The 13,666-nt window shown below is 33.8% G+C and overlaps 1 protein-coding gene across 2 annotated transcripts in view; it reads right to left on the reverse strand.

Moving 5' to 3' along the window:
- Positions 1-13,666, reverse strand: part of LOC111504688 (uncharacterized) — a 49,418-nt gene that overhangs the window by 3,030 nt on the left and 32,722 nt on the right. For both annotated transcript variants that reach the window (XM_074180735.1, XM_074180734.1), the window contains 2 exons: positions 5,631-5,895; positions 2,466-2,765 (listed from right to left, as the gene is read on the reverse strand). In XM_074180735.1, the coding sequence (XP_074036836.1) occupies positions 2,466-2,765; positions 5,631-5,895 (565 nt within the window). The remainder of the gene's footprint in view (positions 1-2,465; positions 2,766-5,630; positions 5,896-13,666) is intronic.

Genomic DNA, 13,666 nt, shown 5'->3' on the forward strand with positions numbered 1-13,666 from the left:
TTTTCTTTAAAAAACAATTCGTTCTTGCCAACGTTTCGATTTTAATTGAATTCTTCTTCAGGGCTCGAAAAGTAGTTTCTTCGTGTTGATATTACTATTTTAAAAACTGTTAGACATATGAGATACATTAAAAAAATAGAGAAATTGCAACAACTGAATTTTCGAGACAACACCAACACAAAACGACATGAAAAAAATGACATGAAACAAACAACAAACTTTCGTATGTTTCATGGTGGTGTTGTCTCGAAAATTTGGTTGCTGCAATATTTTTTAATTTTTTGTATATGTATATAAATATGTCCAATGGTTTTTAAAATAGTAATATTAACATGAAGAAACTAGTTCTCGAGCCCTGAAGAAAAATTTAATTGAATTCGAAATGGCGGCAAAAAACAATTGTTTTTTTTAAAAAGCAATTGATCCTGTTATCCAATCAACCTTTTTTCAGAAAAATTATTGTTGGATCACTAAACTAGGTATCTGTAGATGTTTCAACTTATTTGAGTACCCTTTAAAATATTATAAGGTTTTTATGGTTGATAAGGGGGATGTTTATGAAATGACAGATTTGCTTCACTCAAAAAAGTTTCATTATAAGTGAAATAACGATTGTATTATACATTGTATTACATCGAGATCCTATTTTGAATTTGAGATCAAGGAGTGAAGTTATCAAAAAATATTTCATAAAACAGTTGTATATATTGTTGTAAATCATGCTCTGAAGAGCCGCCACCGGTAGCCATGAATCAATTGTGACATAGCTAAGAGCGCGCGAATGTACAATGTTCGCTGCCGTTCTAGATTTAGAGAGAATAATGCTACCGGCCTTGTTGGAATTCCAAGGAATGTTTCGACGCCTTCGATTGCCACATCTAGGCGCCACTCGCCCATCGAGATAGTCAACTGGAAGTGACAGTGCGGTACGCGAAGCGATCTAATAAGGCGATAGGCATTCCAATAAAAGTTGAAGTTTTGGTTGAAGTGTTTGTTACATTTGAAGTGAAATAAAGTTGAGTTTCATTATTTTTCAGTGTATTTAATCATTGGTGAACCCACGGAGAAAAACGTAACAATAACAATACATTGGACTCTTCAGGAATATTCTCCAACATACAAGGTACGTACCTAGTAGAAGTGTGGCGTAACAAAGTTAGGGTTTTTTAAAATATGATGGCACTTATTACTCTTTTATTCGGATTCCATCTGAGAAGTAATTTCAAAAAACATAAAACTGTTCAGGTATATACCAAGAGTTTCAGAAGTTATTCTAAAAATAACGTCAAAAAATGTATCTTTTTATCTGACATTTTCAATTAGATTCCATTTGAAAAGTTCATTTTTGAAATAATGAATAATAATTGTACCGAAATGTTTTTTTACGAAATTGGGTGAATGGTAACTCAAAAAGATCTTTTCCTTGGTTTTCTAAAATGGAACACACTGTATATTTGATTTTCCCGCTGAAAGTGACCTATATAGAGTGTCATGGATATTTTATTGACAAAGTTTGAATTCTCAGGAAAAATAATTTCAAATGACTGTTTTCTTCATTATTGAAAAGTAATTTGACTGAATAACTGGAGGATATTTTTCATTAATTCATTAAGAAAACTTCATTCGTTTCACGTTGTGATTTTATAGAAACCTAGTTGACGATGTAGACTGTTTCGTAGATTATTTTTCTTCGAAGATTTTCACTAATTTTCAAGATTTTTTTGTGTTCAATAACAGTCTTTACTTTATTGAGATTGAGTCTCCAGAACAAACTGTTATTATAAAATTTTACTAATTTCATATACCCGAAAAGTTTGATCATCTGAAGATCTATAAAATTATCTAGAATTTATTTCAATCTAAAATTTCATTATCCAAGTTTTTGAAAAGATTATTATAACTTTCCTGAGTATTGACCTAAAAATGGGTTTCAGGGAGTACTAGTATCTGCAATAATATTGGAAATAATCAAAAAAATTGTTCTTGAATTTCTATTTACCCAACGGGTAACCAAGTTAATATTCGATAATGAAAAAATACATTTTCAAACATTTACAAACAAACATACTCTACAAATGAGTGTTGATTGAAAATAGGGACGGTTGAATAGATCAAACTTTCTGATCACTCGGTATATACCCATACAATACAACAAGAGTACATTTCTGACAGAATCTCAATATGGGATACGTTTCTACTGGGTACGTACAAAACATGTTTTGATAACTTAGCTCCTTCATCCCAGACTTCTGATGGGAGCTAAATGTGACACACACTTTATAGTGTGTTTTGACATGGTGTTCGTACAAAAATTTTCACAGCTGACAATTTTTTCCAATGGAAGTGGAAATTCCATAAAAATATATTTAGGAACGAAATGAAGGTAGAAAAAAAAGACAGCTTCTAAAGAGGATGCGTTTACATACTCATGCTTGATGAAAAAACAGTAAACAATGGCTACTTACTCTGTAACTAGCAGTATTACTGACTGTTTGTCACTCTTGGAATTCCTTTCGCTTTCTAAAAATTTCTTGTAATTCTCCTGTGTGGGATTTGCCAACAAATCCTTTAGAGCAATCCCTTCGATCAGTTGAATATCAGTTGATTTTTGTGACAGCTCTCTAGTTGTTTGTCTAGTTTTTCGGTCAGAAGAAAAGTCGTAGGTTACTGGGGCAAGTACGACCACGCTGGATATTTTCTTTCCTTTGAGCTCCGGTACATCTGGGATAGGGAATTGGGTACCATTTACTTTAAGAGGAAGGTATCTGTGAAATGATGATTAAACTCATTATACTTCATACAACAGATATTGTGTGAACGTTCAAAATATTTCAGATTCAATTTTTCCTAAATACAATTTTCAGTGATCATTGTATTTCTAAGAGAACATGTAATGTTTTGTATGGTGATTGTGGATTGATGAACCATCTGTAGGTCAATTCGTTGATCATGAGAGCTCTAGGCAAGATCATGGATGAAATGTTTGACCCCTTCTGTCCATATGAAGGATAATCCTGACTTAGAAGTGAAGATGACGACTTCTTTCACGAAGACGTTATATGTCATTCGAAACTCAAATTACGAATATTAATAATAAACGATGGTTCCAACAAGAGTTCGTTGCAAAGCCAACAACTAAAAAATTGCTTGCTTCTCCTATCTGAAGCTTTCATTGCAATCAGGTAATCAAACAATATCAAAGCAATAAAATCCACGATATAATACTAGAGAGCACTATTTCTATGTCATAGATCAATGGTTCTTGACCGGGTTGTGGATCCATTCTGTCATGAAAAAACAAACTTGACTTGACATAGAAATTGAAAACTCTACTTACGAAGATGCCATTTATGGGATATTCAGAAAACTCAAAATACAAATCAAAGACAAACGTCCCAATAACTTCTGAATCATCCTCATTAGCTACCTCATTCAATATCTCAAATATGAAGATATACTTTCGGACATTGATTGTGGGAATGGATGTGAAATAATTTTTTTATCTTTCGTCTTGATGGAGTATCCACTATGATGAAGCTTTTGAGATAGAAGTTTGAAGTTATTTATGTCCAGAAATACAGCTATAATTGACTAAATCTCAGATTTTGGAATTGTACTTTTCATAGACTGACTGATGAGTGAGAATTTGGATTTTGTAAGAATTTGGATGTTCTGCCTCTTTCTTATGCAATAATATTGATTGTCATTGGAAAATACCCTTGAGGTTTTTAATGTTTGTTTATTGTTTCTGTTGTGACACCAAATTGAGCAGCATACCAAATGGCTGACACCAAAAGTAATCCGTGGACAGGCTTCTGTTTAAACCGCGCGTCTTTGACTGAATTTTTGTTCACCTTCCAGTTCGTGTTCACATCGAGTTCACAACTGATATTTCGTTACAAAAATTAGGATCTTTCGTGCCAAAAATATCCGCTTTTTGACAGAACAATCGTTAATTGACAATGTTAAGTTCACAAACCTTTTGAAGGGAAAAATCTGACAATTGATTTAAGAAATGAAATAAAGTATTTGGGTGTTTGAATGAATAAAAACCTGAAATGGAATACTCACATAGCACAATAAAAAAACTCGCACTATTTAAAAGTCACTTAAAATATGCCATTACAGTCTGGAGAGCAACCTTGATAACCCAACTGAATACCTAATAAGTGTCTAGAGACGATTAGTACTCTTCTAGTTACCCTTCGAATATTCTATATTGAAAACTATCTGTGTAAACATAATCTTCCATTTCACTTCTTACTCTAGTTTTGGCAGATTTCCAATATATCCCACTAGACTGAGAAAGTCAATATTACATATTTGTGCTCTGTGTGATTCAAAAAATCTAAGGTGTTGTGGTCAGTTTTTTCGAGTGTATGTGTATTGTAAAAGAAACTAGCGACCAGCCCCGATTTCACACGGATGAAATTACTGCTAATCATTCAATGCTATAAGGCGAAGGCACGCGCTGTCGTTCCCCCGGCCGGTACCGCCGCAACCGCTATGTCCTTGAATTTTAAATTCTTCGAGAATATCCATTTGAATTAATTGCTGTGAAGTGTCATATTAATCTATATTAAACGCACAATGTATTAAAGGTACTTATTGGATTAGGATTAATGCTGTATTGCTTAAAATCGCTTCGTAAATAAGTCATTATTTCTCGAGAATAACAAATGCCTATTCTGGGTTATTCCAAAGAAATAGACATATTCCATCGCGGACTTTTTTGTAGAGTTTTTAAAAGTTTACAATACTTTAGTAAAATGTTTTAACTGTCGCGTAGGGTTCAGCCAGCGTTTGCAATATAAGCGCAAAAAATGTGTTAATTTATATCACATTAGAAACCTCTTACTCTCTCTTACTCTCTACTATATTATGCATGTTATATACATATTAACCTTCCTCTTGAATCACACCGTCTATTAAAGAACCCGCATCAAAATTCATTGCGTAGTTTTAAAGATCTGAGCATACATATGGACAGACAGCGGGAAACGACTTTTTTTATACTATGTAGTGGAAAGTTGGGTGTTTATGTATATGTTAATGTGTTTTTTGAAATCGTTATTGTCATTACTGTGGACTAGCGTGAGAAAATTAATTTGAGATATACAGTCATAAATATTCTACATCCAGGCGCATTTCCCATTTACGTCATCAGAGTCACCAAGAAGAAAAATGTCAGAAACAAGTCCTTCAAACCATAGCTTAGCGGTGTAAGTGCAAATATGCTGAAATGATGAAATTTGTTATATAATCATGATGAACTCAACAGCTGAACTTCATACTTCCAAAGATTAATTTATTTCATTCCGAAATCATTCACATGAATCAAACACAAATACAAGAGGGACGTCTTATCGTTATTTATATTTATGTTATATTAGAAAAACTTCTTATGAAAGTGAATTTGCTTTGTGATGACATAAATGAAAGAAAAATTGCAAATCCACTTCTTCATATGTATATTGCAGATGAAACTTTCCTCTCTAATGAATTTGTTTCTTTCAATTATTTTAAATAATTTCAAGAAACAACTGCAATGTCACCTTTCGTTGTCCATATACTTTTATTTATACCATGTTTGCAATGTTTTTTTCTATACCATCCCTGGAATTTCTCACCTGTTGTACGAGCTGTCGTTGAGAACGACGGGATTCACCTGCGTGGCCTCGTCTTCGACGTACTTTTGCTGCACCTGCTGGCCGCTGTCGGTGTCCGGATCGTAGTGCACCACCTTGAGGTCGACTGCGGAAGGCGGGCCTTGTGGCAAAGCGCTCACTTCTTGGATGTCGGAAGCAGCCGGTTCCAACTCGTCTTCGTCTTCGATGAGGCGTTCCTCCACTTTGGTGCCGTCTCTTTGTACGACGGATGGAACTGGGTCACTACCTGAAGGACAACAGAGGTGAAGGACGGTTTCACTTTTGTATGGGTTGGTCAACTGTTTCAGACATTGGAATTCACTGGTAATGAGCCACAGACTTGGAATGTTTACTCTGAACTATACGATTTTCAAAACTCTTAAAAATATGGTGCTTTTATTGGAAAAATTTCAGAATATTCAACTAATTAAATAATCTGTTGAAAATGTGTAATGATAACATTAGTAAACTCAGAAAAACCTTACGAAGTATAACACTAATCGTAAGAAAATGATGAAGTTGACGAACGAACGAACTTTTTGTTGAATATTCATCATGTCTAACACTAATTTCATTAATGAAATCATTGAAATAACAAACATTTCAATATTAAATAAAAAACATGATGAGTTCAATATGAGTTCTATGATGATGTAATAATAAATATTCGATAAAACGTTTCGTGTCAACATGGCCACCATCAACCTTTTTTTTTAGATGCGGGCCTGTCTTTTTTATTACAGATATTGATAAAGCAATAAATTCAGAATCCAAGGGTATATCACATTTGATATTTTTATAGCGTTTCATTTGAAATAACTACCATCATCAGTGACAACAATTTTAAATTACGGTCCTGTAGTTACTTCTTTTGTAAATTGTTTCGATTTTTTCAAAATATAATTCAGACAACCCAATAAATTCGACAGATAGGTACCCTAACATAATGTAAATGCGTACTTTTTCGTTTTGTAAATTTTTGAATTGCCGTAATTCTTCTTTCAATGCTTATTTCTCCCTAATCAATTATAATCAGTAATATTTTTAAAAATCTCAATCCTGGCGTGACGAAAATATCAGTTTTTGGTCAAAATTCGATTGTTGTATAATTTGGTATAATCAAATAGCATCTCAATTCATTTACCATCTTGAACGCGTAGGCTTTGCTTGGTTTCTATGGCAGGAAAAATTAATGAGCTGTTGATATCTGTTGAGACCTGTTAGACGTTTACGAAGATACCAAAGATGTATTCAAATGATGTAACGACTGATATGCTATTAAATTATGAAAAATCAAATAGAATTCCTCTTTTGGCAAGGAATATATATGTTGAGCTATACCCTAATCGTCGTATTCCGAACACCCAAATTTTTAGACGATTAGAAATAAATTTGAGGGATTATGGTTCATTTGACAGTCAGAAAACAAAAAAATGTGTGGTTACTAGAAGTCTGAGGAATCTTATAAATGTTATGAGTAAGCAAATATTACCACATAAAAATGTACATAGTGAAAACATCTTTTTTTATATAGGATTGGCCAGTTACAAAAATTATGCCAATCAAGATTGTTCTTTACGAGAAATTGCCCACGAAATGGGGATTTCTGTAAAATCCACCAGAACTATTTTGAAAAACAAATATAAATGCTACAGGATACGCAAAGTACATCACCTCTATGAAGGGGATTACGGAAGGAGAGTACGATTTGGGAAGTAGTTGAGCCGTAGAAATAGGGAAGTTGGAAATATTTCTAAAAAATAATATCTACGGACGAAGCAAAATTCACCAACAATGGTTGCTTTAACAGAAATATCCATTATAGGTGGAATAATACAAATGAACATTTACATAGGTAAATCAATTTCCAAAAAAGGTTCGGAATAAATGTTTGGTTGGGAATTCTGGGAACGAACATCCTTGGACCCTTTCTTATACGATGATCATTTTTATAGTGAAATGTAGGTATATTAATTTTCTATTCAATGAATTCGATGGCTACTTAGATGAATTGCCACTGAGTATCCGCCATGAAATACAATATTTTCAACAATACGGCGCTTCTCCCCATAATGCAGCAGTAGTAAGGAAACATTCAGATGCAATATTCGCAAGAAAATGGAATGGAACCAATGTACCAATTAACTGGCCAGCTTATTCTCCAGATCTTACTCCTTTAGATTTTTTGTCTAGAGTACATTGAGCATAAAGTTTTTTCAACACCAAGTACAGATATCAACCATCTCAAACAAAATATTAGAGATTCATGTATTAGTACTACACCTATCATGCCAGAATATTGCCACAGAAATTGTCTGGACTGACAACGTATGTGCATGCAACAAAGAGGTCGTTAATTCGAGAATTTATTGTAGATTGCCATGTAACTTTGAATTTCCGTATTGGTTTAATTTTCACCAAAAGTTCATGATAAAATAAATTGTTTTTCTGTTTGATTGTTGTCACTGATGATGGTGTTATTTCAAATGAAACGCTATAAAAATATCAAATGTGATATAATCTTGGACAGGCCTGTATTTAAAAATCACATTGTCATAGTACATTTCGAATGCATTTTCTTTTTCCATTTTTTTATGCTCTCCGAAATAACAATTCCATTCCAAAAAAACGAAAAACAACATTTTTGGTTTTCCTCATATAACTCTAGAAGAGTGTAAATTTTCTTCGAGTAAATTTTCTTAGACTATTGTATTGTTCTCGATGACAGTTACCATTTTTTCCATTTTATATCTTTGTATCTGTTACGGTTTAAAATATAGCAATGATACCACATGATGAAAGAAACGACCTGTATATTCGAATTCCTAAATGTCTTTCCTAGTATATCTACATTTTGACAACTAGATAAAAATGGTGGAAACCGTCGAAAATTGTAATATGTAATTGAGAATAATATATCTTATAATAAGTTTCCCAACAAAAATACAGATGATGCACTGTTTGGAACCTTTGGTGTAGTAATAAATATTACTGGAGTTTTTTCCCAACACCAAACCGTTATTTTAACACCTCGACACGTGTTTGTTTGGGAAAAAACTCCAGTAATATTGAAAAGTACAGATCATAGAAATTTATATTCACAGCGACAATAAGTTTTGTATCCTTTGCAAAATCTCGAGGATGCCGATTATTTCTACTCTACTGTAAGTAAACCATACAGGAAGTTTCTATCAATATCTAATTGATGAGTGATTTTTTTTTCTTTATTCATGACGGCAAGAAGAGGAGTTGGTAAGTAGGTAGGTCTGAAGTGAGTGAGTCTATTCGACCCTCCACCGTAATTCACAAGGGTTTATTATTGCCCACACCTATTTACACTCGGTCAAATAAACCCAGCTTCTCAACGAAGCCGATTAGTTTGTATGGTGATTGGTGTTTCAGGTCAGATGGTGAGAGTACGGATCTGCCGAACTCTAAAAACCTGATTCGGTCTCCAGCGGGGCAGGCGCAAAGTATATTCACTGCTGTTTCATGATTTTCCAAACAGAGACGACACACACTGTCCTCCGACAGTCCAAGTCTCTGCATTTGATGATTCAAATGACAGTGACCTGTAAGAAAGCCTGTTAGACATCGTAGTTCATCCCTACTGTAGTCCAACAACTGTTGGTATCAAGCTTCGAAGGGTGAATAAACTCCTTGGAGTGAGCCAATCCTGGAAGATTCTGCCAGAAGTCCATAAATCTTCTTGCCATCCAGGTGTTGTGTTTGTTTGGCCAAGCCCAAAGCGAAGCCAATGACAGGTTCTGGTCCGATGAAGCCGCCTGCAGCACCCTCCTTTGCAAGAGACTCAGCAGCTTCATTGCCAGTATGGCCTGGAAGGCAATGACCATAGACAATCTGTTAAGTCTTCCTATCGAGGAGAGTTGTTTTTGGCAGTTTGCTACCAATTTAATCATTGCTCGGTAAGAGCCAAGAGCTTCCAACGCCGCTTGACTGTCTGATAATATTTTTATTGACTTGTGAGTGAGGCTGGGTTTATCCAATCTCTCCGCACACAATTCAATAGCGTAAATTTCCGCTTGAAATACAGTTACATAAGTTCCTAGGCAGGGAGATAACTCTGTCCTGGGTCTGCGACTAAAAACACCTGCACCAGAACCGGTAGATGATTTTGATCCATCTGTGAACCAACAACTACTTTTAATATTTCTTCTCCCGGAGGATCCAATCCTCCAGTTCGTAGTTCACAGTTGGAGGCATAAAGTAAGAGGTTATTTCCAGAATTCTGTGACTTTCAATGTCAACCTACAGTCTGTTGCACTCTGCATTGAATTGACTTGTGCAGTTGCCAATGTGCACAAGGAGAGGAGTAGTCAAAGTTGTTGGTTTACCTAAAGCAGAATATCTCTGCCACTCCTATCTTTCACTACTAAACGTGCTTCATATTGCACCATTCTTTGAATATCCATTTGTTATTATTTCACTTCCTTTCCAATAACAGTTCAATAAGCAACCCAAGTCAAATTGATATGAAGAGATTTTATTTCTTCTTTTACATTTGTGTATACCACCTTGTCTCTGTCCTCTCTTTATGTCCTTATTCAAATATTTTTGGAACATCAGAAAATTCTGTCAATGAAATTAAAGGTTTTATATTCGTTTTCAATTGAAATTTCAGTCAAAACTTACTCCAGTTCATCACAATAAATATCGAAATATCCATCATTCACCTTCTAATAATAAAGAAGTTCATTCTTATATACATTATGAAACGTTTCTGGGATAATTTGTTTGCAAGCATCTCTGATTTTATTTATGACTCCCTGAATATACTGCATTTATGTAAGAGATTCCATTCATCACCACAAATATAACCTAAGAGAGTATCCGGTGATCTAGCAGGTCATTCGGAGAAATCACGTCTGCCTATCCAATGATTTGAATAATTGTCATCTATTAGATATCTTCGAAGCAGAATATCATAATGAGGAGATGTCTCATGATGTTGAACCGTAATATCAGGTAAAAACTTATTTGGATTTGTCTGAACTATGGACCAGGGCTGAAACCTTCAAAAATGCTAAAAAGTGAAAAAGAAATGATAGTAGGATGAAACTCACTAGAAAAGGGGGAAATATGATAACACTGGAAGGAAAAATAAATTGCGGCCGATCTGAATTGGGGAAGTGGAAGGGGGTGAGTTTTTAAGGGTAAATGGTTTATCTCGATTTCCGGCAAAACTATAAGTCCTATGGAAAAAATTTGAATAGCAAAGTTGTAGGTAATAAACAGGTCTACAACTTTTGTATCTACAATTTTTTCACATAACCTCAAAATTTATGCGAAACATTCAAATAACCAAGTTTTTGGTTTTTTATCTTTATCAAAAAAAAACTACGAAATTTGGTGAAAACGTAAGATTCTATGTTACACTGATGAAAAAAAAAATGCAAATCGAAATATACTGCTAAAATTAACAAGCAAATAAATTAATAAAGTTAATGTTCAATAAGACATCTACAATATTTTGAGAAAATTGTAGACTCTTCTTTAAATAATATTTGCTGTGTTTCCTTCAAAAATATTGTTGCATTTCTGCATTGTTTCTCCGGTTGCGACACAACATCTGGATTTGCCAGAAAAGGAAAGAAAAGTATCGTAAATTCATTATTAGACGCTAAAAATTTGTCAAATTTGGCCAATGTTTTTCATAAAGAAGATATAAAAAAATGGATTACAATTAATCAAATATATTTATGAATTTAAAAATGAAAAAATAACACTGAATCAATTCAGATTTCAAAAATATCAATTGGCAAAAATCAAATTATCTTTCATTTTGGCACACCCCCCACCCACAGAAGAAGCAGCAGAACAACATTGTTACAGGGTATATTATCAGCTTCAAACTTGTCTGGATAACGAACTGGCAGCAACAGATTGGGGCTGGAAGCAACATCAATTTACAGAAAAGGCATTAATTAATTCCAGAAGTATTGCCCAAAACTATTTGCTGCAGCTGTGAAACTGGATGTAACAGTTTAAAATGTGGCTGTCGAAAACATGGTTTAAAATGCACAAATTTATGCTCAAATTGTCATGGTTCTGAAAATTGCTCCAATATGGAAGAAAAATCCTACAAGGAAATTAATGATTCAGATGAAATTGTGGATATAGAACCAATGCAGACTGGAAGTAATATTGGAGACGAAGAAGGTGATGGTCTTGAAGAACAACTAGAATTGGAAAGGTTTGTCGATTCTAACAATGAAGAAATGCCACCAAAGAGACAAAAACTAATGGATAAGTGATTGAAATTCGAGATAAGATATTTATGAATAACAGAATTAACGTTTGTAAAAATATTATAATCAATAACATAATCAGAATGAACTATCTAAATTCAATAGTACGATCTATGTATATTTATATTTTATGAGATTTTCTATGACATGAATGTGATTAGAATTTAATGAATAAACTTTTTAATTGAATAAAATTGCAGCAATCACATTTTTTTGATGAAATTGTCCATAATGAATAAAAAAATATTTCGAATTCAGAAAGTAAAAATTTTAACGAACAAAAAGCACACCGACCTTTTGAAAAAAGCTGATATTTTGACGCGAGAATTTTCGATTGAAAATAAAAAACCAAAAACTAATTATTTGAATTTTTTACATATATTTTGAGGTGAATGCATTATATTTATATTATTTTGAGCAATATGTTAAAACAACGATAAAAATAAAATAAATACAACAATAAAAATTAATTGGCGCTCCGGGGCGACTTCATTGATTCCAGTGGCGCATTTGCTTTTTCAGCTGCAGGAAAACCCGGAAAAACCTGCAGCATCACATCATCTGAAGATCTTGATCTAACAATGTCCTCTCTCTCATAAAACAAAATGTAGGGTGTCTCCAGAGGCTCCAATAAATTCAATGCATCACCAGAACACTTCGTGACACGACTATCGTCAAACTTATACCAGGCCGTTTCTTCTTTGACCAAGGCGTAATAATGACCACATTCAACGCCAGAACCACAGTGAACAATGACTGCATGAATATTATAACAGTGGTCTGCTAGGTTGAAATGTTCATCTATTTCGAACCTTCCAAAGAGTTTCTTGCTTCCGTTAGAGGTTGAGTCTTGTTTGAAAATCATCAGTGTTATTATTAGATTGACTGGTGCCTCAGCTATACTTGTTTCCTTATAACAGTCAGTTAGTTTAGCGCACGTTTGACAATACAGTCGATCATCGCCTGTTAAAAATTCCATTTTCAGATGATTTAACAATAAGCTTTGCACGGACTGGTTATTAGTCGTATTAGGAAAAGCTAGATGAAGTTCCAGAAATTCACATAAGTTTTCAGTTCTTTTTGAACATTTACCACAAAGTAAACAAGTGAGGATTTTTCCAGCAAAAGATTTACAAACACAAGACGAGATGGGTTGTACGGAATCATTCAGTCCAGAGCGGCTGGGAGTATTGATTTTGCTATTGTTTTGCTCACGAAGAGTATTCAACAAGAACCCCAAGAATTCGGAACAATCCTCTTGTTGTCCTAACGAGTATTTAGTGGACTTCAAAGACTCCAGGAAATCGGTTGGAGGGAAAGATGATACCTTCTTACGAAACTGCAGCTGCATGAACAGTTGTTTGAGGTTATGTGAAAAAATTGATGATACAAAAGTTGTAGATATTTTTATTAATTATAAATTTGCTTTATCATTTTTTTCCATTTTTCCCCACATCTCGCCCATAATATTTTTCTATCATTTTTATCATATTCTCCTCCTTTTCTAATGGGTTTCATCGTACTGTTATTTTTCATTTTTGGTTTCAAAAATTATCGACCCTGGTCGATAATGAATGATAGTCCGACGGTGGATACGTTGAATTTTTTCTCAAATTCTATATATTTCATAGAAAGACGGTTCGATATTAAAATTTACGAAATTACCCCAGAGGCATGTGTATGACTGCATTAATGCCTTACAATTATTTTAAAACAAAAAGGTTGGTCTAGAGCGAAAAAAGTGATAAA

Source organism: Leptinotarsa decemlineata, unplaced genomic scaffold (genome assembly GCF_025532065.1).
Source record: "Leptinotarsa decemlineata unplaced genomic scaffold, Ldec_3_MD MMD2_tig00026299_RagTag_RagTag, whole genome shotgun sequence".
Classification (NCBI taxonomy): Eukaryota; Metazoa; Arthropoda; class Insecta; order Coleoptera; family Chrysomelidae; genus Leptinotarsa; species Leptinotarsa decemlineata.